This window comes from Physella acuta, unplaced genomic scaffold, assembly GCF_028476545.2.
Source record: "Physella acuta isolate Inbredline_101_S28 unplaced genomic scaffold, ASM2847654v3 ptg000808l, whole genome shotgun sequence".
Lineage (NCBI taxonomy): Eukaryota > Metazoa > Mollusca > Gastropoda > Physidae > Physella > Physella acuta.
In genome coordinates this window covers 310,137-337,765 of record NW_026732326.1, presented here as the reverse complement: position 1 = coordinate 337,765, position 27,629 = coordinate 310,137, and the positions used below count along the sequence as shown (strand labels likewise).

The following is a 27,629-nucleotide window of genomic DNA, read 5'->3' as shown; positions in this document are numbered from 1 at the left end:
GTCTGGTCAGTGATGGCCTCCATGAACGGTTTGTTTTCCTGAACGTCCGCCTCCCCGTGACTCTCTGGTTTCTTTTTCTTACGGTTGGCCACCAGCCTTTTGAAAGTTGATTTTGAAGTTGTTTCGTGGTTGTTCTTATTACCTCCCATATCCAGCTACCAGCAATTTACAAGTAAAGTCGAGTTCATCAATGAACACGTAGCGCGTATTTCTTGAATCCAAACCGCTGTTATTATTTTCAGGCAGCATGGTAAGCCTGAATTTTAAAATCTAATGTAGCTTATGAATTTATCTTTCCCGATTCGTTTTAGGCTAACCGTATTAATCCACTGTATAGTTTTGTCAGATGTATTATGTAGATGGATGTTGATGTCAAAAACACTAATCCTTGTAAACATTTTCTCCGGAATTCTGTTATACTAAACGCCCGGGAAGGATACATGATTGCTGCCGGGAATCTTTGTTTATTGTGTAATGACGTCCGCACCTCGTTGGTGAAAGGAAGTTACACTTCTTCTACATCGATGTAGGTTACACAAACGGTGTGCAACTTTTCATACATTACCTTAACTTATTCAGTTTTGTTGATGTGTTTTAGAGAAAGCAACTTAAAATGCCTCACGTATTTTTAACTTAACTATTTGTATCCCGGAATTAGGTGGTGACAATGGTAAAAGGATATATTTTCTATACAAAGTAGATCTATATCTTTCTAATTCGTCGGGGGGTTGAAGATATCCGCCCCCTTTCTCCCTCACCGGAGAAATACCTGAAAGCAGAGGCGTAGCGAGGGGGGTACACGTGTCACCGGGCGCCGGCCCCGGGAGCGCCAAAAAGGGTGGGAAAAATATTTAAAAGATCATTTTAGCTGCTGTTTTGGATTATAAACAGTCGATATTGCGAAATGTAACTTCTTCGAACCTTTACATACTGATTTTACTGTTTTCTGCATTGATTGTGAAACTGCTTAACAAATACCCTTAAGAAAAAGTGACCGGCAAAAAACGCTTTCCAGCTTTTCCTAGATGGGGGGGGGGCTTTTTTTGCCACCTTAAATAGGAAGGATTTACACTGAGTAGATAATCTCTATCACTTATAAAAGAAACCAATTGTGTTAAAGCGTATATTAAGATTGTGTAACAGTTTAAAAAAAGAAACGTTAAAACCCGCTTACCAGCTTTGTCCAAGATAGTGTGTGTGTGGGGGGGGGGAGCTTATTTGTTTTTAATTTTAAAAATACAATTTTAATTTAATCTACAATTTTAATTTATGATCATTGTGTTTATATTTTTAATACCACTGGAAACGACCAAATGGGAGCAACGCCAGAAAAAAACAGACACAAAATTTATTCATTTGAAATAATTTTATTTCTTTAAATTAATAGTATTAATGAAGATTTTAATTTACAATTTTTTTATTTTGAAAAACATATATTCTATCATGCTATTCTATTAACTAATAACATTTAAGAATTTAAATAAAACAAATTATAGAAAACAAAAACATACTAATCTATTCTAATGATAAAAAAATACAGCATTTGCTAAAATAATAGTTGAAGCTTTTGAGTGATTAATATTTAAGTACTTAACGAGATTCATGGTGCAAATATTTTTAAACTAGTTTCAGATAAAATAACATTGAAAAAAGGAAATGGAAGACTGTTTAAAAAACAATGTGCCACACATAGAAGTTTCTTTATTTAAATTTAAGCATAGTTCAAAGTTGAATTCAGGAAGAAAAATTGAAGGTCCATTCTCCCTTAAGGTAAAATTCTTTCATTCTTGTCCTTTAAAAGGAATTAGGCTAACCCAGGAAAATATTTTATTTCACAGGTTCTTGTATAAAAAAAATGTGTTAAAAAGAAAATCAGGAATGTGTAAAAACAAATAAATGGAATAAAAATCTTAAAAAATCTGAATTTTGTATTGTAAATGAAAATAAAAAGCATGATTATTAATAATATTAAGCAAGTGGCAACATCACAAAAGTTAAAATATTATTATAATATTGAAAGTTAAAGGAATATTGCATCTCAAATGTCAGTCATGACAGGATCTATACACACCATAAAACTCTTACATTTATAAGAAAAATGACAAGCTAGGCATAAAATCCAGCCTGAACATCCAAGAGTTCGTCATGTTTGGTTATAATATCAGAGTAAAAATATAGCTGGTGTATAAGGTCTGAAAGAATATTGGCTGTTGGTAAAAAGAGCCAGAGAGAGTTTATTTAGAATATTGCCACAAAGGCAACTTACATTCTGCTGACCAAAATGCACATATTGTAGACTTAAAATGTGGTAGATTTGATGGTAAGGTTTTACCAAGTGATCGTGGGTAGAGAACAATGTAATTCAACACTTAATCATTGACAAATAAGCTTTGTTTAATGTTGTATGTGGATCAACATACAATGTACATACTTTCAGCAAGTTTTTTCTTAAATTTAATTTGTAAAAATCAAAGTATTTAGAAGCCGCTAAAACAATTAGTTCTACTTGCAAGAATTTGTGAACAGAAATCTGGTTTGTTGTTGGTTTTGTTCTCACTACATGGGCTCTCTACACGCATGATTCTATATAGCTGTATATGACTGGAATGTCTCTTATTTTAACCAATTTTTTGTATTATCTTAAATTTTAAAACTACTATCCCATATAATTATAATAATAATTTAATATTCAATATATATGGATTCCAATTTTATAAATATTTTGCTATACAATAATTATATAATAAAAAAAATGTTAAAAATCATAAATGTGTAAAGAGTAGAGATATTTTTCAACAAGCTAGAAAACATTGAATGTGTACAACTTTCACAATATATCAGGAATGCATCTATTTTCCCATCAATAGGATGATATAAAACAACATATGTAAGGCAAAGATAAAATGCAATTACTGGATTTTATAAATAGAACAGTAAATACAATACTTTAGTAACAGGTTGAATAATATAATGCAGCAGCAAATTGTTCAGAAAAGTATAGTAATAATACACAAATAGTAACAATTATTTTTATTATCATGATTAAAATACAATAATGGTATATTATTTTTTTTAATCTCGAATATCAATTTAAAAATTATTAATTTTAGGAGAGAAATCACTTAATTATCATATTAATATCTCCATAAGCTTCGAAATATCCATTCAAATTCTAAAAGGTATTAGTATTATATAAAAATATTATGTAAAACTATGAAAAATGTATTAAAATGTTGAGGTTGTTTTTATAAGCACGCCTTAAAATATAAGATATTTAAAAAGTAAAGACCACTAATTTAAAATATTAATAAACAGGCATTTACTTCTGTCCACAATTTATACAAAAATTATCTGTTATTTTATTACTCTTGACAGCAATGACGAAACAAAATAATCTTTAGTCGATAAAACCCATAAAAACATAAGTGTATAACTGGTATAATAACTAAACCAATGAGTAACACATAACCAATAGTTGGGCCTACATTACCCCAATCAAGAATAGAATAAATAACATGTGAGTGATCATCCACCCAATAAAATATTGAGAAAAATACATAAATTAATCCATAAAATATTGGGTAAATGACATGGAAAAGGCGGACAGGCAAGGCTGTTACAGCGTGTTCCAGAATTATCAAGATGCTGTTCACCAAATGTAATTGTAAATTGTCAACTGTGAGTGTTCCCAATTGAGTTCCAGGAACTAAGATAGCCCAAAAAACAAGAGTCACCATGACTGCACCTACACTTGCAGCATTGAACAAAATCCATACAAGACCCATATACCAGGGTACAGAGTTCCTACAAATAAATTGCAAAAAAATATTTGTGTGTATATATATATATATATATATATATATATATATATATATATATATATATATATATATATATATATATATATATATATATATAGAAAGAGAGAGATAGATAGATAATATAGATAGATAGATATGGATATAGATACAAACATACAAACATAACATAGTGTTTTAATACCCACTGATTATGTTCTTAGACTAACCTCATAACATAAACACTTTCTCTTTGTTCCTCCTGTCCACTGATGATTTCATACCCAGCTGACTGATTCACTTCATGAAACAAGCGCCAGTGATCTACTGAGCGTTTTCTGTGCAAAAAGCTAAGCCCTGCACCACAACAAATTGTGTACGCAACAACCGCCACAATGGCGTGAAGGGTGAAGTATATTGTCAACAAGACATATGTCCAGTTGGTCAGGTACGAACCCCATGACTAGAATGTAAAAATAATGAACTTTTTATCAAGAGAACTGCATTTTTTATTCTACAATTGTAACAATTTTTTTTATATTGAATTAGATGCAGACATTTTAAAGTTGTTTATAAAATAAATTGCATAAGAATATTAACGTTTTGTTGCATAAAAGCATTTTTAGTAGCAGTGAAATAAAGTTCTCTTCCAAATCTGACGCTCTACGGGTCAAGTGAAGTAGAGTTCACCTGTTTCTGTGACCTCGGCATATGAAGGGATAGTGTGGTCAGTACTATGCCCAGCCACCTTTACTTACCCTAACACGAGTTAGGTACCTATCAGAGCTGGATGGACTAAAGGATGGTCTACTGACTTGAACCCGGATTCGAACTCGAGACTAACGGGTTAGCAGTCCAGTTCTGTACCGCTAGGCCTCTACGTCCCTTTCTCATATACTTCATATATGAGAAAGTAAAAAAGCATTTTTAATTGACTAATATTATTTTAGCGCCAACTTACCATTGAAAAACTGTCACTGATGCGAGAGTGGCTAGCTGTTATACTTAACCACACAATAGTGTACACTGCTAGTACCAGCCGATATAGCACATAAAGTGCACCAGGAGTACGCCACTGGAAATGCAAAATGTAACAACTTAAGGTGGTATTAATACATTTTTTTATTTTAAATAAATATGTTTACTGATAAAGAGCTTAATTAGCAACATTTTGTGAGTAAACAGAAAATTTATACATTAGTTCTGCGTATATAAATACTATGGAAGTCGCAATAAGTTATATTTTAGGTCCCAAAAATCTATATTAAACCAAATTTACTGTACATTATATGTATAATTTTTTTTAAAATAACATTTACTCAAGCATGGGGTTCAGAAGCTGCAGTTGGCTAATCAAATGAATCAATGATTTAATCCATTACCAACACTTTGAGTTTTGTGCAATTTAGACTTTTGCATAGAAATTTTTTTTTAATTTAAAGTCAGCTTGGCAACATTGTACTGCACTGTTTCATTTAGATTTAGGATTTGTTTTTTTAGAAGCACCACTAAATATATATTATTATTGTTTTTAAAGTGCACGAACAAAATGTTTAAAAAATACGCTGTTCCAACTTTGCTTATTTGAAGAGGTATATGGATCTTTTATTTAGTAAATTTACTTTTCTCACCACATAGCAAATTGTTATTTTTAAAAACTCAAAATGAATTTGACTTAAATGCAACTTCTTAAATTATAAGTCTAGCACTATTACAGTTACAAAATTTGTGAAATAACTGTACCTGAAAAACACAGAACCTTTCAGTGGAAACATCTTGGAAGCCAAATTTCCTAAATCGAAATTCTTCTCGAAAACTCATTGTTAATTTTTATCTGCAGAAAATCAAATGTTGGCATTTAAAGTTTTTTTCTTCATGTGAAACAAGAATAAATATCAAATTTATTTGAACATATAAATATTATAAAGAGTACATTACGGTACTATAGAATGCAAGAATTTGAGAAAAGATTAATGTAGTCTGAAATTTAGAAGCCATCTCTAACCACACCACCTAACCCCCAGCAGCATTGTCTCTGACTAATTGTAAAGTACCAATATTTTCTTTTCTTAAAAAGAATAACTAACCACAAAAAAGCACACCAAATACCAAAAAATATCCACTTGTTTATTTCAAAATAAAGTTACAGTTTACAGATGGTAGCATATTAAAGAGCACTTCTGCTTCTTGACATCTAAATTAGCACATTTTATACCAGTTTTTGTTTATCTAAGCAATTGATAAGCTAGTTTATCAAGCTTATCAACAACTATTAATAGCATAGTCTCATAATAGTATTATTAGTTAAACAATGCAATAGGTTTGGTCATCAATAGCCTACATAATTCTGTTGTACAATAATGTCAACAACAAAAGAAGATAAAGATTTTATCAACAAAGAACATTTTTGTAGAAGACAATTGTTTGCACCATGATAACTATTTTAATCCCTGGTTACGCAATGATCAGAGTCAGTCATTAGAGGTTGTCAAATTTTTACTGCCCTTCCTATAACCACAAACAACCAGAGGCGTAGTGAAGCGGATTTGGGGGTGCAGACCGCACCGGGTGACGCCATGTAGGGGGGTGACACCAAGGCCAAAAATAGCTATATATATCTAATATATAAAGCTCAGTTCTGTATGTGGCAGACAAAAATGTGCATCGTTGGCATTTCTACGGATTCAAGTGTTAGATCAATTATCGTGCGCAGTCGTCTAAATTTACGAGTCAAAAAATTACCATTGAAAGTCTTTAAAAACAATTTTCATTCTATTTACTTAAAAGAATAATTTTCAATTATGAACACGACATAAAATTTTTAAAAAGTGTATCGACGTTTATAAAATTTCTAAAATTGTGTCGGAGATGTATTGACTGCACAGTTACTTCCCTTTAAAAAAAAAAATCATTAAGAAGAAAGAATTTACTTTTTATTATTACTTTGTTTTGGTGTTAAGAAAAAAAAAATAATTACATAATCAGCGGGGATTGATTAAGTGCAATGTCGTTAGGTATTTTTAACACTGCCTTTTATTTATTCTATACACTGAACATACTGTTCAATAATTTTTTTTTTTTTAAATCAATAACATTTAATAAGCCATGGTCCTACAAATCCTATATGTTTCTTTCTTTCCATTTACGGATAAGCTTGGAGTGTTATCATTTTTGTTCACTAAATTGAAACAGGCGCGTCCGCCGGCGCCCCTGCACGGTTCGATTTGGCACCCTGGGCTATCATGTGAGCGCTATGCTGCATAATTTTGTTTTGAACATTGCGATAGACTATGGATAAGAAAGGTTACTATAGTCTTTAAGTGAATCAAATCCGGGCGTCCTCCGGCACCCCGACAGGGTGCTATTTGGCGCCCCGGGCCTTCCGGTGTACGCTAGGGTATCTACGTTCGCGTGAGTTCAAAAGACTATGAATAAGTTATGTACTATAGTCGTTTACCAAGTTCAATCAGGCGGTGACGTCATGGTGCGTCCTCTGGCGCCCAGACAGGGTGCTATTAGGGGTCCCGGGCCTCCCGTGTTCGGTTTCGCGCCTACGTTCATTAAAGTGAGTGCAAAAGACTATGAATAAGTTGCGGTACTATAGTCGTTTATTAAGCTGAAGCAGGCGATTCAGCCCCGTGAGCACTGTGCGTTTATGTTCGCGTTAGTGTTTTCTTTGTCTTTAGGTTGGGTTTGCGTTAGTGGTTGCGTTTTGATTTGGTTCGTTTTTGTTCTTTCTTTTTTACTTTCTCGTATATACGAAGTATAGAGAAAGTATTGTAATCGTGCACAAAAATCACTTGAAATTTTAACAATTTTCACCGTATTACACCTCAGTCCTTCATCACATCCGAAGTATAGAGGACTTATTTTAATCGAGCAAAAATGATCAATCCAGATTTATCAAAATTAAGAGGTTTTTTGCGTAATCCAGTCTGAAAAACTGGGCTTTGCAATTCTGTCCGTATGTCTGTGTGTCTGTCTGTCCGTGTGTAAACACGATAACTTGAGTACCGTTACAGCTAGGTTGATGAAATTTCATATATAAGTATTTTATCAAAATCGTAGATCCGTATCAACTTTTGAGCGATTTCCGATAACCGGAAGTGGTACTTTTTCTACTTTGCATTTTTCAAAAGCCTATAACTTGCGTACTATTTCAGATAGATAAATAAAATTTCACATGTAAGTAAAAGATCTAATTCTCTACCTTCTGTTAAATTTTGAGTAATTTCCATTGACCGGAAGTAGTAATCTACACTACTTCCGATTTCTCAAAAAACTAATGTAAATTTTTAAAGTACTAATAATATTGCGCACTATTCTGCACTTTTTTATTTGGCGTTCACTTGGTGTGCAATTCTTTTGTCTACGAGATTTTATTCTATTTTTAAAACTTTAAGTATTTAAAATGGATTAAAAATCATGTCTATAGCCCGAGTTCCCATCCCCTGTTGTTTTATATAAGAATATTCGAGAAAGTTTAGGGGAGATTACTCCCGGTTTATTTGTTTTCGTTTGTGTTTTATTTTCATTGGGTTTGCGTTTGTGTTTGTGTTTGAGGTTGGTTTTGCGTTTGGATTTGGTTTGTTTTCGTTTGTTTTTTCTTTTGTGTTTTTTTCTTTGGGTTTGTGGTTGGTTTTGCGTTTGGATTTGGTTTGTTTTCGTTTGCTTTTTCGTTTGTGTTTTTTTCTTTGGGTTTGTGTTTGTGGTTGGTTTTGCGTTTGGATTTGGTTTGTTTTCGTTTGCTTTTGTGTTTGTGGTTGGTATTGCGTTTGGATTTGGGTTGTTTTCGTTTGCTTTTTCGTTTGTTTTTTTTTTTTCGTTGGGTTTGTGTTTGTGGTTGGTTTTGCGTTTGGATTTGGTTTGTTTTCATTTGCTTTTTTGTTTGTTTTTTTCTTTGTGTTCGTATTGGTGTTTGTGGTTGGTTTGTTGTTAGGTTTTTGTTTTCGTTTGTATTTGTAATTGTGTTAGCTTTTTTTTGCGTTTTGTTAATTTGGTTTTGGTTGGTTTTAGTTTGGGTCGGCAATGCCGGGTTTATGATGATAACTAAGCATACACGTAATGGTCTTTAACAGAAAGGTTTTTTACAGAAGCCAGAGCAGGGCCTGGCCGGGACGGCTAGTATATATATATATATATATATATATATATATATATATATATATATATATATATATATATATATATATATATATATATATATATATAAAAATGATAATTTCACTTAATTAAATTATTAATTAGAGTGAATTAAATAGTCTTTTAAGAGCAAAGTGGACAAATCCCGACATGGGGGGGGGGGGGGTAACACCATGACATAAACCTGCTAATGATAAAGAAAACATGTAACATCAAGCTGAATTTAAAACCGAATATAGATACAAATCGTTAGTATTATCAGAACACAGTTTAAAGCAATCAAGGGGGGGGGGGGGTAAAAAAATTAAATACATCCAGCAGAAAAAAAAAATTTAAATACATAAACACATGCGTATACACATACTTACAAGTGTATATGGAATATATATATATATATATAAATATATATATATTTACAGTGGCGTAGCGAGGTCGGGCTGCCCCTACCTCAAGTTTTTGATTTTGCACCCCCCCCTCAAACTTTCGATTTGCACCCCCTTGCTCAAGTTTTTCTCTATATATTTTGCTATTTTTTGCCTTGGTGTCACCCCCCCTAAATGGTGTCACCCGGTGAGGTCCGCACCCCCGCCCGCCCCCCCCCCCCTCGCTACGCCTCTGTATATTTATATATATATATATATATAAAAAAGGAATATATATTTATATATATATATGTGTATATATATATATATATATATATATATATATATATATATATATATATATATATATATATATACACATGTGTGTGTGTATATATATATATGTGTGTGCATATATATATTTATGTGTGTGTGTATATATATATGTGTGTGTATATAAATATATATGTGTGTATATAAATATATATGTGTATATATATATATATATATATATATATATATATATATATATATATATATATATATATATATATATATATGTGTGTGTATTTATATACTTTTTTTTCTTATGGAAGGGGGTGACACCATCAGGTGCCGCACCAGGTGACATCCGATCTCGCTACGCCACTGCAAACAATCAGTTGTATTTTTTTTAAAAGCAATTTTTAAATTATTGCTTTCTCTTTAATATTTATTAAAGGTTTAAAAGGGTTTAGCCGGTAAATAATAAATATATATATCTATAATAATAGTTTCACTATTCTGTCACTCTGTCCGTCACTCAGGAACAATATAGAGAAAACACAAAACGTGAAGTCACATGGAACTTATAGGACATTAGAGTGAAAACTCCCTCTGATATTAGCATGCAAATAAATACCCTCTCTGATTCAGGTGTGATTAAAACCAGGGGCGTAGCGAGGGGGGGGGGCGGGGGGTGCGGACCGCACCGGGTGACACCATTTAGGGGGGTGACACCAAGGCAAAAAATAGCAAAATATATAGAGAAAAACTCGAGGGGGGGTGCAAATCGAAAACTCGAGGGGGGGGGGGGGTGCAATGCAAATCGAAAACTCGAGGGGGGGTGCAAATCGAAAGTTTGAGGGGGGGTGCAAATCGAAAATTTGAAAGTTTGTCCCTGGGAAGGGTCTCTATGCCTCTGGGGGGGTGACACCATTAAATGCCGCACCGGGTGACACCCGACCTCGCTACGCCACTGATTAAAACTATTACTATTAAATTAAGTTAATAGTAATAACAGAAAGAATCTTTACATATGTTATAATAATAATAGTATTAATTATGAATAATATGATAATAATACTATTATTATAGTATGTATATAGTATATTGGGGTCTCCATAAATTATGTCACACTCGTCGTGGGTGGGGGGGGGGGGGTTGGTAATTATGTGACGGTGTGTGATGAGGGGGAAGGGGGGGGTTCAGATGGTGTGACGTCACACTTTTGCATTATAAAAACGCAGTCAGAAAACGAATTTTAGACGTTATTTTGCATTTTAGAAAACTGTTTACAATAAATTGTAATAGGAATTGATTAAAATACTCTATTTTGACAGAGTTCAGTCAAGATTTTAGAAAAATATTGATGTTTAAAAAAAAATTCAACTGCAATTTTGAGGGGGGGGGGTTGTAGGCTGAGGTGTGATGTCATTTTAGGGGCGGGGTCTGGCTTTTTGTGATGACGTGTGAGAGGGGAGGGGGGGGGAGGTAAAAATCGTCCAAAAAAGAGTGACGTCATTTATGGATGACCCCATTATATACTAACTATACTTAGTACTTAGAATATACTAGTATATCACAGTATATCAGAGATAGTACCCTAAATAATATATATATAAATATATATATATTCTAAATATAAAAATATATGAATATTAGCATTATTATTAGGCCTTATTAATTAGTAATTAGGCCTAATAATTACTAATTATTAGATATACTATATATATTCACTATTCTATATTAAATATAGTATAACTAAGTAATACTAAGTATATACTACTATATACTATATATTATAGTACTATACTCTATACTATACTCTATACTATCTATATAGTAGTATAAGTATATAGTATATAAGCCTAAAATGCCTAATAATTATTAAATTAGGCCTATATTGATATATTGCCCTATATTTAATTATTTTAATAGGGCCTATATGAAAAATGAAAACTTATAAAATAAACTTACTTTAAAATTACTTTTACTTACAATACTTAGGCCTAGATCTAGAATCTAGATAATATATAATCAATGAATTAAGTTTTATTAAATTGTCGCAGTTATTTCACGCACACTTCTGATCACAGAATAGGACCAAAAACAGCTGGTTGGTTGTTTTTTGTTGTTGTGTGAAGTTGTTTACAATTGTTTTAGTTCAAAGTATAAAGGTTAAAGGTCATCGGCAGCACATGATCGTAAAAGTAGGTCCATTTAGGCTAATTGTCATCACTATAGTCATACTTACAGAGTTTAAAATCAATAAATATCAAAATGAATACAATAGCCATTAACGATAAGTTGCGGTATAGTTATGATGTAAAAATTAAACAAGTCATTAATAATTCATCTTCACGTGACACTTATCAAGGGCCAAGACTACACATAGAACTTCAAATATTAAGGTGACAACGAATACTTGCTACTTGAAAAGTTATCCGTATTTTATACAATGTTGTTATTTTTAATGAGTTTTTTTTCCTTTAAAAATAATATATAGGGCCCTAGGCATATATTTTTTTTCTATTTTAAAACAAGCAGTGCTTCCCCCCCCCCCCCTCAAACTGTCTTTATTATATGATGTAATGTAAATCAAACTAATTATTTTTTTATTAGACCCTAATTGATAATGTAATTATTTTTAAAAATACTGAAACTAAAGTTGTATTTAGATTACATCACCTAAACTGAATGTTTTAAAAATCATTTGTTAAAAAATGTCCCAATTGATGTTAGCCTGGTGTAACACCCCCCCCCCCTTCCCCCAACACAAGCACACATCCGTCAAATACCCTAGAAAAAAATAAACGTTATTTCCATAGACCACACCCCTTATAGTGACAGTGTTTTGTTCAGGCATTTTGCTCCTAAAAATCTAGAGTTAGGCGCATTTTAAACATCCGGGAGAGCATAAAAGTAAAAGAAAATGGGTCATTGTAATGTGTAGACCAGGGGTTCCCAACCCCGTGCCCGCGGGCGCCATGGCGCCCGCCCAACGATTCGTATGTGCCCGCCTCTCACTATTGGACAGAGACAGAATTTTTTTCATTAACATTATTGAAAGGTTGAAAGGGATGGAAATCGAAAATTTGAGGGGGGGGGGGGGTGCAAATCGAAAGTTTGAGGGGGGGGGTGCACATCGAAAGTTTTGTACCCCCGGGTGACGGGAAGGGTCGCTACGCCTCTGGAAGGAGTTTGTTGATTTAAAATAGGTGGTGCCCGCCACCCTACCGATATTTTAGAATGTGCTCTAGAGTAAAAAAAAAGGTTGGGTACCCCTGGTGTAGACGAATCACTAATGCCTAGTTTGTCATTTAATGATACTAAAAATCTCTCCACGACATAAGCGATTAAAAGGTTTAATTAGTAAATATTATAATACCTGAAGGGTTGGGGAGTTGCTATCATATATTAATATTGTATTGTATGAGTTTGTTTTAGTTTGAGTTTGTATTAGTTTTTTTTTTCACTATAAATGGCTAATAGCATATGAAAGTAGCCTACCCTTTTTTTCATTAATTTCGGATCGGGAAATAATATTAATAATTCAAAATCAATCTAAATATATAAAAATCAAAGTTTGTGTATGTGCTGTCTGTTATACAATACTTTATCGTCATTAAACGTTGGGGGGGAGGTTCTTGAGTTCATTTCATCGTAGGTTTCGGTCATTAGAGAATGTAAATAATTGTAAACATAGGAAGGGCGGTGTCTCGGTGGTTTTGTGCGGTTGAACCCCCGTGTGTCCCGGCAGCTATCTTAGCACCTGAGATCTGCTTATTGGACATCCTTATTCCTGCATACGGTATCAGGGTACTACTTGATTCAACTGTCAAACTGCACCAGGCGCATCCTCCGGCGGTCGTGTGACCTGGTGTTCCCGGACTCCCCTATGAGCAAGCTGCACCATGGCACCTACTAAAATCGTTTAAAAGAGCACCCTACACTAGGAATACAATGGGCCAGTACTCTTGGTGATAAACAAACCAGTCTTCGCACCCGGTGCCACTGTGTTAGTATGACAGGTGGTGCCCCGCGAGTTGCCGCCCCTAATACCTAGGCGGTCGCCGAGGTGTTTTCTACTTCACCATTGTGGAGCAGGATCAACATAGCCTACTAGTAGGCCTACTATGAAGGTTTTCAAGCAGATCGTATGGGCGGTAGAGTATGAAACAGCGCCCCAAAAATTTATGGTCCAAAAAATGTACTAGTTTACATTGACATAATTCAGCTCTAGAAGAAAATGTCACACGTCTAAAAATGCCGTCTTGTAACACGTTGATAAAAACCTCATATAAAGTTACGTCCGTTTGGGTCTGCAAGGCGGTCCACCCTGAGTCAACCCTTCAAATGCTATAGTCATAGATGAACTCAACTTTTTCTGTCCTATTGATCCTACGGTTCGGACACACACTACACCCATATCGGCTAAGTCGCTGTTCTCATATAATCTTACTATATGTTTAAATTCTTCTGATGTTATGTACATTGTTTCTTTTAGACATTTTTCTCCGGGGGGGGGGGGGCACTGGTAAAAGTATATATTTTCTATATAAATGGATAAATTACATATTTTTTTCTATATTTATGGAGGGGCGGTAGATTTGCTTGGGGGGGGTGCCTCCTCGAAGAGATGCCTGAAAGAAACTGGTTAGGGGTCATCCATAAATGACGTCACGCTTTTTTGGACGATTTTTACCTCCCCCCCTCCCCTCCGTCACACCTCGTCACAAAAAGCCAGACCCCCCCCCCACTAAAATGACGTCACACCTCAACCTACAACCCCCCTCAAAATTGCAGTTGAATTTTTTTTAAAACATCGATATTTTTTCAAAATCTTGTCTAAACATTACAATTTATTAAAACAGTTATCTAAAACGCGAAATAACGTCTAGAATTCGTTTTCTAACATTGCTTTTTTATAATGCAAAAATGTGACGTCGCAACATCTGACCCCCCCCCCCCCTCCCCCTCATCACACATCGTCACAAAATTACGGACCCCCCCTCCCCCCTACGAGTGTGACGTCATTTATGGATGACCCCTTATGTAGCTGTTGAATGGTCTGGCACGAACTTCAGCAATAGTATGTTCAAAGCGTTGGTCACTTATGGCCAGTCACTCAAGCAGTGTTTTTTCCAGACTTTTTTCTCCGGGGGGGGGGGGGGGGGGGGGGACACTTGATATTTTCGGGTGGGGGGCGGACACTGGTAAAAGTATGTTTTCTATATAAATTCCATTTCGTTCGGGGGGGGGGGGAGCGGTAGACTTTATTCGGGGTGAAGGGGGGGGGCTGAGCCCCACCGAAGAGATGCCCTTGGAAGAAACTCTGCACTCAGACGTCGTCCAATGCAGCTACGTCACTCAGTTACCGCAGCATGTGATTGAAACACGGAAGGCAACAATCTATTTCCTGCTGTATTCAACTTAACAAGTTTTGCCTTGCTTTGTAGAGTAGCTATGATTCTATTGGATGGTCTTGTGAAAAAAAAAAAAAAACATGTACTCGTAATGCACAATAGAAACCACAATCATTCAAGCGTTGGGTTTCCAAAGATCTTTTAAACAGTCCGTCTAAGGAAGAAAGACTAAAATATCTTTGGCTGAATATTCCCCACTTTATTTTGTGTTTAAAAACTAATTTTTTACTTCCCATTTAGTTTAGCCGAAAAGAACAATATTAATTAATGTTGTTTTTGAACAAAAAAGTTGATTTCTATGTATAATTTATCTTGTTTAATGAAAACACATTTAGTCAGAGTTTTTTCCAGGCATCTCTTCGGGGGGAAGTCTACCACCCCCACCCTCCCCCGAAGGAAATGAATTTTATATAGAAAATATATACTTTTAAAAGTGTCCGCCCCGCCCCTAGTTCGCTCCCCTCCATCTCGTCACAAATCGTCTCCAAGTCCAAAGTCATGTGTGGACAATTCCCCCCTATATTAAAAAATAACTGACAAAAAAAATCATCCTTTTTAAAATATTGATGTTGTTTTTATTTCAATGCATAGCTTTTATAATTTTTACTTGCGTTTTAAAATATTATTTCAAGTGTATTAAATAATACACATATTCTACCACAATTAGCTTAAAAGTTTATGCTGATTCTTGACAACAACAACGAAACAATGCTATCTTTAGTCTATAAAGTATATAAAAACAAATGTGTACCACTGGTATTATAACAAAACCAATGAGAAACACATAACCAATGGTTGGACCAAGGTTCCCCCACTCAAGAATAGGATACATAACATGGTCGTGATTGTCCACCCAGTAAAAGATTGAGAAAAAGACATAAACAAATCCATACATAATGGGATAGATGACATGCAGTAGACGAATGGGTATGGCAGTAACAGCGTGCTCCAGCGCTACCAAGACACAGTTCACCAGGTGCATTTGTTCATTGTCTGTGTTGAGTGTTCCGAACTTTGAGCCAGGCACTAAGATAGCCCAAAAAACAAATGTGTCATTGATTGTGGCCACACTTGCAGCGCTGAACAGTAGCCACACAAGACCCATATACCAGGGTATTGAGTTCCTGAACACATCAGAATACAAAGTATAATATTAATGTTGATTATATATACATACATACATACATACATACATACATACATACATACATACATACATACATACATACATACATACATACATACATACATACATACATACATACATACATACATACATACATACATACATACATACATACATACATACATACATACATACATACATACATACATACATACATACATACATACATACAAGCATACATACACACACACACACACACACATATATATATATATATATATATATATATATATATATATATATATATATATATATATATATATAATATGTTCTTTCTATTAATACGATTGTATAGGAATGTTAAGTAGATGTTGTACCTAATTGTATAAACACTTTCTCTTTGTTCCTCCTGTCCACTGATGATTTCATACCCAGCTGACTGATTCACTTCATGAAACAAACGCCAGTGATCTACTGAGCATCTTCTATGCAAAAATGGGAGTCCTGAGCCACGACAAATTGCGTATACAACTATTGTCACAATGGCGTGGACGGTGAAGTATATTGTCAACAAGATGTATGTCCAGTTGGTCAGGTACGCGCCCCATGGCTAAAAGAAATTTAAAACAGTTTTAGTTTTTAATTGTAAAAATAATATAAGAAAATAGTATTAAAAAGTGTAGAATAAAATAAAAAGATGAATTTAACCCGACCCCATGACGAAAACTTCTAGTGATATAGAAAACAATGCCACATCATACATAACCTACTAAACATAAAGATCGTTACTATTATCTGTGCACAGTTTAAAGCTATCACGGGGGGAGTGATATATATATATTCCGGGGGGGGGGGTGACACCCGACCTAGCGACGCCACTGTATGTCAGTTATGGACATACTCAGGGGCGTAGCGAGGGGGGGGGGGAGCGGGGGGTGCGGACCGCACCGGGTGACACCATTTAGGGGGGTGACACCTAGGTAAAAAATAGCAGAATATATCGAGAAAAACTTGAAGGGGGGTGCAAATCGAAAACTTGAGGGGGGTGCAAATCGAAAACTTGAGGGGGGGGGTGCAAATCGAAAACTTGAGGGGGGGTGCAAATCGAAAATTTGAAAGGTTGTCCCCGGTAAGGGTCGCTACGCCTCTGGGGGGGGGGGTGACACCATTAAATTCCGCACCGGGTGACACCCGACCTCGCTACGCCACTGGACATACTCAAGGAAAACATTCACTAACATAGGTCAGTTATAGGCAGAAAACAATCATGATTATTATAATTTACTTTGTGAGTATGTCAAAAAAATATTGTATGTAATAATTCTTGAATAATTCTGAAATGTTAACTTACTAATGGAAAATATGTGTCGACATTGGGGTTGATGGCTTTTAAAGTCAGCCACACGTTAGTGTATACAGCAAGAACCAGCCGATAAAACACATAGATTGCGCCTGGGGCACGCCACTGGAAGTATATTTAAACACATTTAATTACTATACGTTTTATTACAAAACTTAGTTGTCTTTTTAAATATAGCTTAGCCATAAGAAAAAAAAGAGTCAAAAGTTCGAAATATCATTTAATTTTTTTTTTTTAATTTCAAGACTTTTCTTTTAAACTACTAGTTCTCTTGTTTTAAAATGTGTGTAAACGTAGGTAATCATGTTACATTATATATGTAGCTGTGCAATGTTGTACAGAAACATACATACGATTACCTGAAAAATGCAAAACCTTTCAATGGCAATATCCTGAAAGCCAAATTTCCTAAAACTAAATTCTTCTCGAAAACTCATTTTTGATTTTTATCTGAAAAATAACAAATGACCAACATTAGTTTTTTTACACACATTTTTTTTCTTAAATGACAATTTTAGTTTAGTTGTGAATTCAACATAATTATTTCATATATAGATTGGTCTTTAATGAAAATAAATATAGTTCCACCCCGCCCTCAATGAAATAACCGTAACTCTCACATCCTAGTTGTCCCTCTTCGGTATAATAGTCTTGTGATAAATTTTAACGACTGTTTAATATTTAATTAGATTCTATATACTATTGCTTTGTCGCCAGAAATACACTTACACGCAAAGTTGAAAAGAAACCAGCTGTAGAAATGAGTCACATGACTTATTTTTAATGACATTAGCCCGTTATGGATGTATTCTCGTAACATATGAGCCTACTCACCCTACTCCCTACTGTAAGCTTACTACACCTAACCCCCCCCCCCCCACCCGTTAATTATATTAACACCTACATGATTTTATAGGGGAAAAAAGCTTTTGATATTTAAAAAAAAATCTCATATTCCCAACAGGTAACATGTCTACCTTTATCCAAGCTAATTGAATCATAAAATTAATCCAGTGGCACTTAGAACACTATAACATCGCACTGCTAGAAAACAAATGTCATTTCTTAAAGCATTTCTGCTAATTTATAGTTCGTGGTTCAAAGGTTAACTGGCTGTGCTTTTCAACCGAATCTGTTTTCAATTACAAAATTCAACATAATTCTATTATGCCTATTTTCAGAAGCAGCCATTCGAAACGTAACTAAACTATTATAATTATGCAACCGGTGTATTGTCGAAAGCTTGCCCAAGTTGAAATGTGGTTGTGGTTAAAACATGATTTTATTGTCTAAAGTTGGCTTAAACTGAACTGTGGTTTTTGCGGTTAAAACAAGGATTTGTATTCGAAAGCTTACCTGGGTTATAAACCGGGCGCCACCCGACCTAGTGACGTCACTAACTCTAGGCGATGTGTGCCCAATGTGCTGACGTCATAAACTCTAGGCAATGTGCTGACGTCATAAACTCTAGGCAATGTGCTGACGTCACTAACTCTAGGCGATGTGTGCCTAATGTGCTAGACTTCTATAGACATATACAAGGCGACTGAATGTTTAAACGCCACCCCACTGGAAGACACAATCAAGGTCAATATGGGCAACAAGTAAACCAGGAGATAGAGGGGGGTAGGTTCGAACCGGACGCCATGAGGTTCAGTACGGAAACCTAGTGTCATTAGATCAATCCCGAACGCTGCTGTTTCCCAATGCCTCATGACTGACCGCCAGGGGGCGACCTATGTGACATGGAACACATCCAAACACTATACACTCGCAATATAAGAGGGTCGAGTCAGACCTTTCACTGTTCAGCTAAGCTATCTTCGCCCAAACCTCTTCATTTTTGTAGCCGATAGCCCAGTGCGGTGCAAGGAAAAATAAAGCCAAGCAAGCGGATGTTGACCTAATCCTGAACCTAAGCAGATCAAACCTTTTTTACAGGGACTGTGTGGCCTAGCGGTAGAGAGCTAGACTGCTAACCCAAGAGTGTCGAGTTCAAATCAGTGGAAGGTGTCTGAGTCCACCCAGCTCTGATGGATACCTAACTTAGGTTGGGCATAGTGTTAAAAACACTATCCCTTCCAATGCCGAGGTCAATAAATCAGATGAATTCTACTTCAAGATAGACGAAATTGTAATAGAGCAAAAAATTGAATTTTTCACAAATCTTGACGTTTTACAACTCCCTTGAGTCGAAAAAAGTCTTATATGCCTGTGAACACAATAACTTGAATGCAGTTTGCTAGGTTGATGAAATTTCATACAAGTATTACATTAATTGTGTGATTCTATATAAACGAATGTGAAACTTATTCGACTTTTGGTTTTTCAAAAGCCTTTAACTTGAGTACAGTTTCATATATATAGACGAAATTTCACATACATGTAAAAATCTAATTGTCTGCCTTCTTTCAACTTTTGATTACTTTTCGGTGAAGAAAAAAAAACACATCACACTGCAGTTGTCTGAAGATTTATTTACTTTTTCAAATAAATACAGTGCACTTCAGTTTTGAAATTTCAAAATAATTTACATTTCTGTACACTGACACCAGGTAGAGAATAAAAAAAAAACAACCTAAGCCCTTTTATTTGACTTTGTAATAAGCAACTGAATGCTCACATTGACAATTTTAACTACCATGAGTATTTGCCTCCACTAGTCCTAAAATTATCATCATTTAACATCCATTCCAAAAAGAAAATTTTTTAAGTTTACTAAAGAAATTTAGAAATTCAATTGGATTTCTATTGTGAAAATGCCTTTTAAACATTTAGTATAAATTAGGTAAAAAACAATTTATTTGTAATCAAAGCCTGGAAATTATTTGAATGAAGCATCAGTTTTTCTACCAGGTATATTTTACATTATAAATCTTTTTAAAAAATCTGATAGGCTTTAACTCAACATTTCTTTCTCGTTCCGCAAAGACTATGTTATCAAAATTATTGGATGTTTAACTTAAATAAAGCAACTTTTAAAATGATAATGAAAAAATATGAAACCTTCAATTCTTCACCGTTTTACTTAACTATTTTACATCCTTTAATATCTATTTGACTGAGTTCTATAAAGAAAGGACAATGTAAAACTGACAATTCTTTCTGTAGTTTTCCAGTACAGCTTTTTAATAGTCTTCGCCTCTTGATACCACCTCCTTGCAGGTGGGTCTCAAAATGATAGTGTGCTCAAACTGAGCGGTATATGAGCCTTTTTGATCACAGAGAGGAGGGTAAGGATCCACAATTCCAGCATCACACAAGTTTTTCAGCGCCATTAAGTATTTGCTTTGGCCCAGCCTATCCAGCCAGCGACGACAGAAAGCCAGGGTCCCAAAGTTCTGGTTGATGACATTCAACAACTGTTTAGACTTGGCAAGCCTAAAAAAGAGGAAATGAGAAATTTTTTTTACTTCAAATCTTCAAAGTCCTTATAGAAAATAACTAAAAATAATTCATTCAGCTTTTACCTGAGCGGAACATGACCAACTTCAAAGTTTTTCATGTAATGAGAGACTTCCATATCATCATGTACATGGCCTTTGCCAGTACTGCCAAAGGTTTCAATAGCATAGACTTCACCTTCCTGTGAATGAATTGTACAATAAGGGTACAAGTTGATTTTTCAAAGCCTATAACTGACATTGAAATTTTTTTTCAATGTCAGTTATAGGCTATAACCAGTGTTCATGCACCAAAATTTAAAACAAATTCCAGGAGCTTTTCACGAGTATTGTATACATTTCAGGACATTTTTAAAATTAAGAAATTTGTATTGTATAGTTGCATTTACATTGAGTGCAGCGCTCATGTTAATCTGTTAACTAGGTCAAGCGAGATCTATAATTAAAATAGATATACAGCATTTCCAACGATAAAAGCCTACTTTTTCTGTTATGTTCACTTAATCATAGTTTCTTTAATGCCGCACGTGGTACTAGTACTAGGCCTACAAACTTTGTGCACTCACATTTACCTCAAGTACGTTTTTCAAATTGCTTGGTTTGTGGAAAAATAAAGGGACGTCACCAAATATCTCAAATAGCAATTGTTTATGCTATGACGTATGGTATAGGGCTGCTGCTATCTTAACTAATGTGAACTCACAGTGAACCTTTGATCATGGGATTTTTTTCTTCAGCTAACAAGAAAATGCGAGCGGAGATCATCTGGGTGACAATGTTTGTTTCCTACAGAACTAAGTATAACTTGCCATCAATGGAACAAAAAACAATTTGGCAGATTTTTGAGAATCATACAATTTTGAGAATTTGGGAGATTTCCAGAACATTTTTACAATTTTAAAAGTTTTATGAGTTTTCCAGGACCTACTGGAATTTTAGGAGGCTGCAATCTAAAATCTACAATTAATGGGAGACATAATGTTTACTAATTTTCAACACTATTATTTATAAAGATAGCAGTACTATATGAACCAAACAGAAGTTACTGAATTACCTCCATCCTGGTTGCTTCACCCCCTTTGACAATTGGCACAGTTTTTCCACCATGTATTCTGTACTGACCAATAGAGTGACCATTCAAGTTTCTAATTGGCTTAACTAAAAATACAGATTAGAAAATTTTAATTACAGCATTGTAGATAAAAAAAAACACTGGAAAATTATAAAATAAATCAAAGTTTTTATTAAATAATGAATCTGTAATTGTTTTTAAAATTTATTTATTAAGAGTCTTCTACTGTACAAAAATTAAAAAACTGTAACTGTAAAAAAATTCATGCATTAATTTAATGTTACTGCATATAAATGTATGTATCGATGAATGCATTATTGCCTACCTTGATATGTTTTACCATCAAGCTCCACCTCATATGATTCCATGACTTCCTGTATCTGCTCACCAACATCACACAGCCTCACATCAATACCTGCAGCACGCACACCTGTGTTGGTTGCATCTTTCACGGCCAATAGTAGCTGATCATATTTTGGGTTGAATGTCAAAGTAAAGGCACAATCCACAAGATGACCTAATCATTTTTTTTTTACAAAGATAAATTGTATAAGTTTTACAGGCAGCTAGACATAAAAAAGACAAGCATAAACATACTAATTTACAACTCTAGCATATAGTTTGGTTTATGAAAATAATTTTGAACAGATGACTAATCATGCCATAAATAGATAACAATGATGTCTACATTTTAAAAAATAAAACTATCAGACACATTAACAGAAATGAGCTTCAATTAAATGATCTACAATAAAAATGAATACCATTTATGTGGGTTCCAAAGTCAATTTTACAAACATCATCATATCCAAGGACAGTTGTATCACCAGCATTAGGTGTGTAGTGGGCAGCACAATGGTTAAGGGAGCAGCCAGTGGGAAAAGCTAGACCAGCTTCCAATCCATTCTCTTTGATTAACTTTCTGGCTGTGCTTTCTAGCTCTTCACTATAAATGTTTGAAAGTTTTAAACTAAAAGCAACCAACTCCTTATGAACTTCTTAAAAAAAATAGCTTGCCAATTTTGAGGTTTTAAAGTAAAATAATTTAGGAGAATATTTTTTCGAAACATTAGCATTTGACTATTCAATTTTTGTATTGAAACTTTAAATAAAGTTTTATCCATTAAATTAAATCAATGTTATGAAAGTATTTGTTTAGACAACTTACCAAATATCAAACATGGTCATTCCTGGTTTAATAATTGACTTCATATATTTTCGGGTCTAAAAAATGAAAAAGAAAATAAAACTATACAAACATGTTAAAGTATAAATTTCAAATTAGTCTAACACAAATTATTACTTTTGGTATGATGTAATTACATGGCTATATTAACTGTTAATAATGTACCTGTCTGTGGGCCTCTGCTGCTAATCTCATATCTTCATACAAATGGCTGTGAGATTTATCCAACATCTTTTTCTCTTCATCTGTCATTCTGTTTTTAGCAGTACGACTGAAATGTAACATTTTATATTTACATTGAAAAACCTGTGTCAATTCATAAACAATTTTAAAACCAAAAATATATAGTTCTCAAAGTAAAAAGACAGAACTTACTTATCCTGCTCTGTTGGGTATTCCATGATCTCCCCAACAGGATAGTTTCCTGGGCTAAAAAGCTCTACTATTGGTATTGATGGAGGCACAGTCTGTTGTTTGTTTGCTCCTCCCCCTACATTGGCTATAGAAATATCATAGAATAGACTGAAATAAGTAAATCAGGTTACATTTTGTTAAAATCACTAAATCAGGCTACATTTTGTCAGCAAGAATCAGTAAATATTTTTCAGTTATAAATTTTATTCAAAGGATTTAAATGCTTTAGGTATTTTTTAACAATCTTTTTATATTTTTTTTTAGTTAAGAAACAGAACTACTCTCTATAAATACTACCCTTTTATTACACTTGTTAAAATAAGAGCGAAGATAAAACAAAAGTAAAGATTCCCTTTTAGACCTAGCGAGGAGCTGGGTGAACTCAGGGGGTTCCACTGACTTGAACCTGGATTTGAACTTGAGACTTTCGGGTTAGCAGTCTAGCACTCTATCTCTAGGCCATGCCTTCCCATGCCATTAAGTGAAAATAAGTAGACTTAATTCTTACCCTTCTTCTTTTTATTTCTTTTTTTCTTTTTCTTTCCATCTCCATCATCTGCATCTTCTAAATCAATAATAATAAAAAAAATTAAATAACTATTCGGAAAACTGTTTTTTTTAGAAAAAAAAATGATTTTATAAAAAAAATTTTTTTTTACCCTCCTGCTCTTCTTCTGCATCAATTTTGACTGAATTTAAATCCTTGACAATAAGTTCAATTTGAGCTGCAGAACCGTTCTCTTCAGAATTTTCATTATTTCCATTACAAACATCTAAGTAAATAGAAATGACAGTAAAATGTATTAACAGGGCCTATATTTATTAGAAGTAAAATAAAAATATTTTAGTTAGGCCTAACTAAATACACATTTTTGATAAACCCTATCGCCTATTGGTAATCTATCGTTTTAGGTGCGTAAAATCGGCCGCAGCTTGTAATGTAAAAAAATGTTGCAGCGTTGTTAAGGCTTTAATAGAATTATATTGAGATATATTTGTGTAAAATATTAGGCCTATAGATAACTGAATAATAAGGCAGCATTTGCGCGGTTCGCTGAGCGTGACGCTAAAGCTGGCATTAGAGCAGTTTGCTCGGCGTTACACTTAATCTTTAATACAACTGTTTAAAAGCAGATACATAAATGAAACTTTGAAACATTTTTGTAAATTTTAAAACATAAATCCTCCTAAAAATGTGAAATAATTACTAAAAAAAATGTAAGGAGTCACCTTTTTTTCACATTACTAGACAGGCTGATTTTACGTAGCCTACCTAAAACAATAGATTACCACCCTATCCTTAACCCTAGTCCTAATGATAAAACGTCGAAATTACAATACTACTTCTTGACGAGTTGACGACAATGAATGTGAACTCAAATCAAAAGAGTGTTGAGTACAGTACTGACTGAGTACAACAGTTGACATCAGTACGTCAGTCAGTACTGTCTGAGTTGAAAATAAGCAAACAAAACATTAATATTACTGTTTTTCTTCTTTTTGCGTTTCTTTTTCTTTTTTGAATCAACGGTTTCTTGCTGATCAGCTATCAATTCTAGGGGTTCTCCATTAGAAGGAAATTCTTCGGTTTTTGTCTCTTCGATAGGATCAGTTTTCACGGCGGCCATGTTGGTTATTGCCTCAACGTAGGCCAGGGTTTGTGCAATGCCACTAGTCTAGTTTGAAAAACAAAGCCAGAATAGTTTCAACGTCTAGATCTAGATTCCAGATCTAGATCTAGATCTAGATTCTAGAAAATATATCTAGATTTAGTTTCTAGACTAGATCTAGTATAGTCGCCAAAAAAAAATTGAAAATATATTTTTTAAACATTTTAATTAGGGTTCTTACATACTGTCAGCCACCATCCGCCGATTTTAGTCCTACACCCTCTTTCAAATTTTGTCGCAAAAATAAGTCCTCTTCCCATGGAGTGAGGACAAACTCGTTACACACAACCGGGAGCCAAGTTTATACTTGCGACATAAATCTAGATCTAGGTCTACAATGTCTAGAAAAAAAGTAGGCTAAGTAGATCTAGGGACAATAATAGACGTTCCGTGCTGGGAATTATTGTTTTTTTCTATGCCCCCCCCCCCCCCCCCCCCCCCGAAGAAAGTCTTACGCCCGCCGAACGAAATGGAATTTATATAGAAAATATATACTTTTACCAGTGTCTACCCCCCCCCCCCCGGAAAATGTAGTCCGCCCCCCCCCCCCTCCCCGAGAAAAAAGTCTGGAAAAAATACTGGACAGGACCGGGTTGTGTTTCTTACATTAGACCTAAAGCAAGGGGCGGCAACCTGCGGCTCGCGAGCCGCATGCGGCTCTTTTGGTGTCAAGATGCGGCTCTTCAGCTCGATGCACACATATTAATAATTAATTAATTTTATTTTTAAAACTCATAATAGTATTAGTCTGCAACACTCGATAATGAACAATATAATAATGAATATAAACAATAGACACTTGCTATTCTATTAAAATATTTAGTTACTCCCTATTTCAATGTACTTTCTTGTTTTCTAAAGCTGAGTTATTTAAATGTGAACAGTGCCTGTGTTTGGATCGTATTTATCGAGGCACTGGTTTCCTATACTATCGCCCACTACCATGTCGTGCTGTATGAAAGCCTTGAGTGTAAGTTAATCACTCACCGTAATATCATGGTTAATCACTCACCGCCTAAGTGTCGAGAACGAAAAATGGTGCTCTCGTGAACCCGATTACACTACGGCAGGGGCGCCGCGTACGGCCCCTAGCTCGGCTTAATCATCGAATGCCGTATTAAAACTAAGGTAGGCGCTTAGTGCTCGCGGGATAGCCCTGGGCGCCAAATCGCACCCTGCAGAGAAGCCGGAGGACGCGACTGATTCGATTTAGTGTGCGACTACAGCAAACTATTGTATCCATAGCCTATCGCGCTGTTTAAAATGAACGAATTGTTGCCCATCGTGTCTATAGTGTATAGCCTTTTTAAAAAAAAACGTAGGTGCTATAGTGCTCGCAGGTGAGCCCGGGGCGCTTCGGGTCGCGCAATGAACGAGGCACCGGCGGTTGCGCCTGTTTCAGTTTTGCCGCTGAAAATAGGAGTACCCCTTACCCGCTAAGGCAGAAACCCCGATCAACGTATGCCAAGTACTAACATAGTACTAACATAGACAAAAAATGCACCATCCGGGCGCCGCCCATTAGATATTTGATTTTTTTTCCCCAGAAATCTTCTCGGGAGTATTCTCATCTACTCTCCAAAGTTTCATGGCACTCGGATGAACAGTGTCGAACCGCAAGCGACTTTTTAAAAAATATACCGTGAATAGAGAATAATCTAATCGCGCCCTACCGGGCCGCCAACCCTGAGAATTTGAAAAAAAAACTTTTTTTCGCATAAACCTTCCCAGGTGTATTCTCAATCTTTTCCCAAAGTTTCTATATATCCCAAACCCCGATTAAAGATCATAATATTGAAATAATAATCGCGGTGGCTCTTTAAAAACTGGGAAATTGTATAAATTGTAACTTTTGGCTCTTCCGTCACAAAAGGTTGCCGACCCCTGACCTAAAGAAAAATAATTAAATATTGAAAACATGACGTAGCTAACCAACCTTACCCTCAGTGTTTCTTCCAGACTTTTTTCTCGGGGGGGGGGGGGGGGGGAAGGGGCACCACTTAAAATTTTCGGGGGGGGGGTGGACTAGAATTTTCGGGAGGAGGGGGGCGGACAATGTTAAAAGTATATATTTTCTATATAAATTCCATTTCGTTCGGGGGGGGGGGGGGGGGCTGAGGGGCTCTCCCTACGTTTACCAAGCTCAGTCAATATTTTAGAAAAAAATCGACGTTTAAAAAATATTCAAATGCAATATAAAGAGGTGGGGGGGGGGGGGAATGCCGGCTGAAGGTTGACGTCATTTTAGGGGAGGGGGTCTGGCTTTTTTTAAACGATGTGTGCCTGAGGGGAGAGGTAAAAATCGTTTTAAAAAGCGTGGCATCATTTATGGATGACCCCTTAAAACATTAAACTGGTTTTACAGCTTTTTTATATATAGGTAAAATGTCATGTTGGCTAGAATCTAGA

The 27,629-nt window shown here is 35.0% G+C and overlaps 3 protein-coding genes and 1 long non-coding RNA gene across 9 annotated transcripts; 1 reads left to right on the top strand and 3 right to left on the bottom strand.

Moving 5' to 3' along the window:
* Window positions 1–1,365: 1,365 nt before the first annotated feature.
* On the bottom strand, window positions 1,366–11,934 carry LOC131951340 (uncharacterized). 6 transcript variants are annotated; one of them, XM_059313709.1, is made up of 5 exons: window positions 11,850–11,934; window positions 5,541–5,632; window positions 4,759–4,872; window positions 4,028–4,260; window positions 1,366–3,804 (listed from the first exon to the last, which is right to left on the bottom strand). In XM_059313709.1, the coding sequence occupies exons 2-5, from the start codon at window positions 5,616–5,618 to the stop codon at window positions 3,363–3,365; spliced, it is 867 nt and encodes a 288-aa protein (XP_059169692.1). In that variant the 5' UTR covers window positions 5,619–5,632; window positions 11,850–11,934; the 3' UTR covers window positions 1,366–3,362. The 6 variants fall into 6 exon arrangements, with proteins under 6 accessions (XP_059169692.1, XP_059169690.1, XP_059169689.1 ...); XM_059313707.1 differs by having other exon boundaries at window positions 5,541–5,631; window positions 11,817–11,929; XM_059313706.1 differs by lacking the exon at window positions 11,850–11,934 and adding an exon at window positions 11,540–11,716 and having other exon boundaries at window positions 5,541–5,631.
* On the top strand, window positions 11,819–21,939 carry LOC131951341 (uncharacterized). Its single transcript, XR_009388418.1, has 3 exons — window positions 11,819–11,973; window positions 16,550–16,709; window positions 21,616–21,939. It is a non-coding gene; the product is annotated as an uncharacterized LOC131951341 (long non-coding RNA).
* On the bottom strand, window positions 15,547–18,528 carry LOC131951339 (protein rolling stone). Its single transcript, XM_059313704.1, has 5 exons — window positions 18,452–18,528; window positions 17,834–17,924; window positions 17,466–17,579; window positions 16,492–16,724; window positions 15,547–16,112 (listed from the first exon to the last, which is right to left on the bottom strand). Exons 2-5 carry the CDS (start codon window positions 17,909–17,911, stop codon window positions 15,665–15,667), a joined length of 873 nt encoding a protein of 290 aa, XP_059169687.1. The 5' UTR covers window positions 17,912–17,924; window positions 18,452–18,528; the 3' UTR covers window positions 15,547–15,664.
* LOC131951338 (methionine aminopeptidase 2) lies at window positions 19,932–25,483 on the bottom strand. The gene is made up of 12 exons (XM_059313703.1): window positions 25,406–25,483; window positions 25,037–25,226; window positions 24,210–24,323; window positions 24,059–24,115; window positions 23,512–23,635; window positions 23,302–23,407; window positions 23,119–23,174; window positions 22,715–22,896; window positions 22,276–22,467; window positions 21,933–22,036; window positions 20,945–21,060; window positions 19,932–20,855 (listed from the first exon to the last, which is right to left on the bottom strand). Exons 1-12 carry the CDS (start codon window positions 25,478–25,480, stop codon window positions 20,603–20,605), a joined length of 1,569 nt encoding a protein of 522 aa, XP_059169686.1. The 5' UTR covers window positions 25,481–25,483; the 3' UTR covers window positions 19,932–20,602.
* Between the last annotated feature and the right edge of the window lie 2,146 nt (window positions 25,484–27,629).

What these genes read in the sequence shown, in the direction of transcription:
- LOC131951338 (XM_059313703.1), bottom strand. Translation starts at nt 25,480, where the DNA reads ATGGGAAGAGGACTTATTTTTGCGACAAAATTTGAAAGAGGGTGTAGG. An exon ending in TACCCAACAGAGCAGGATAA is followed by an intron (nt 23,408 to 23,511) that starts GTAAGTTCTGTC and finishes GTTACATTTCAG; the next exon opens with TCGTACTGCTAAAAACAGAA. An exon ending in CTTTGGAACCCACATAAATG is followed by an intron (nt 22,468 to 22,714) that starts GTATTCATTTTT and finishes AAAAATGATTAG; the next exon opens with GTCATCTTGTGGATTGTGCC.
- LOC131951339 (XM_059313704.1), bottom strand. Translation starts at nt 17,911, where the DNA reads ATGAGTTTTCGAGAAGAATTTAGTTTTAGGAAATTTGGCTTTCAGGAT. An exon ending in AAAGGTTTTGCATTTTTCAG is followed by an intron (nt 17,580 to 17,833) that starts GTAATCGTATGT and finishes ATATACTTCCAG; the next exon opens with TGGCGTGCCCCAGGCGCAAT. An exon ending in TCGACACATATTTTCCATTA is followed by an intron (nt 16,725 to 17,465) that starts GTAAGTTAACAT and finishes AATTTCTTTTAG; the next exon opens with CCATGGGGCGCGTACCTGAC.
- LOC131951340 (XM_059313709.1), bottom strand. Translation starts at nt 5,618, where the DNA reads ATGAGTTTTCGAGAAGAATTTCGATTTAGGAAATTTGGCTTCCAAGAT. An exon ending in AAAGGTTCTGTGTTTTTCAG is followed by an intron (nt 4,873 to 5,540) that starts GTACAGTTATTT and finishes TTGCATTTCCAG; the next exon opens with TGGCGTACTCCTGGTGCACT. An exon ending in TCAGTGACAGTTTTTCAATG is followed by an intron (nt 4,261 to 4,758) that starts GTAAGTTGGCGC and finishes TTTACATTCTAG; the next exon opens with TCATGGGGTTCGTACCTGAC.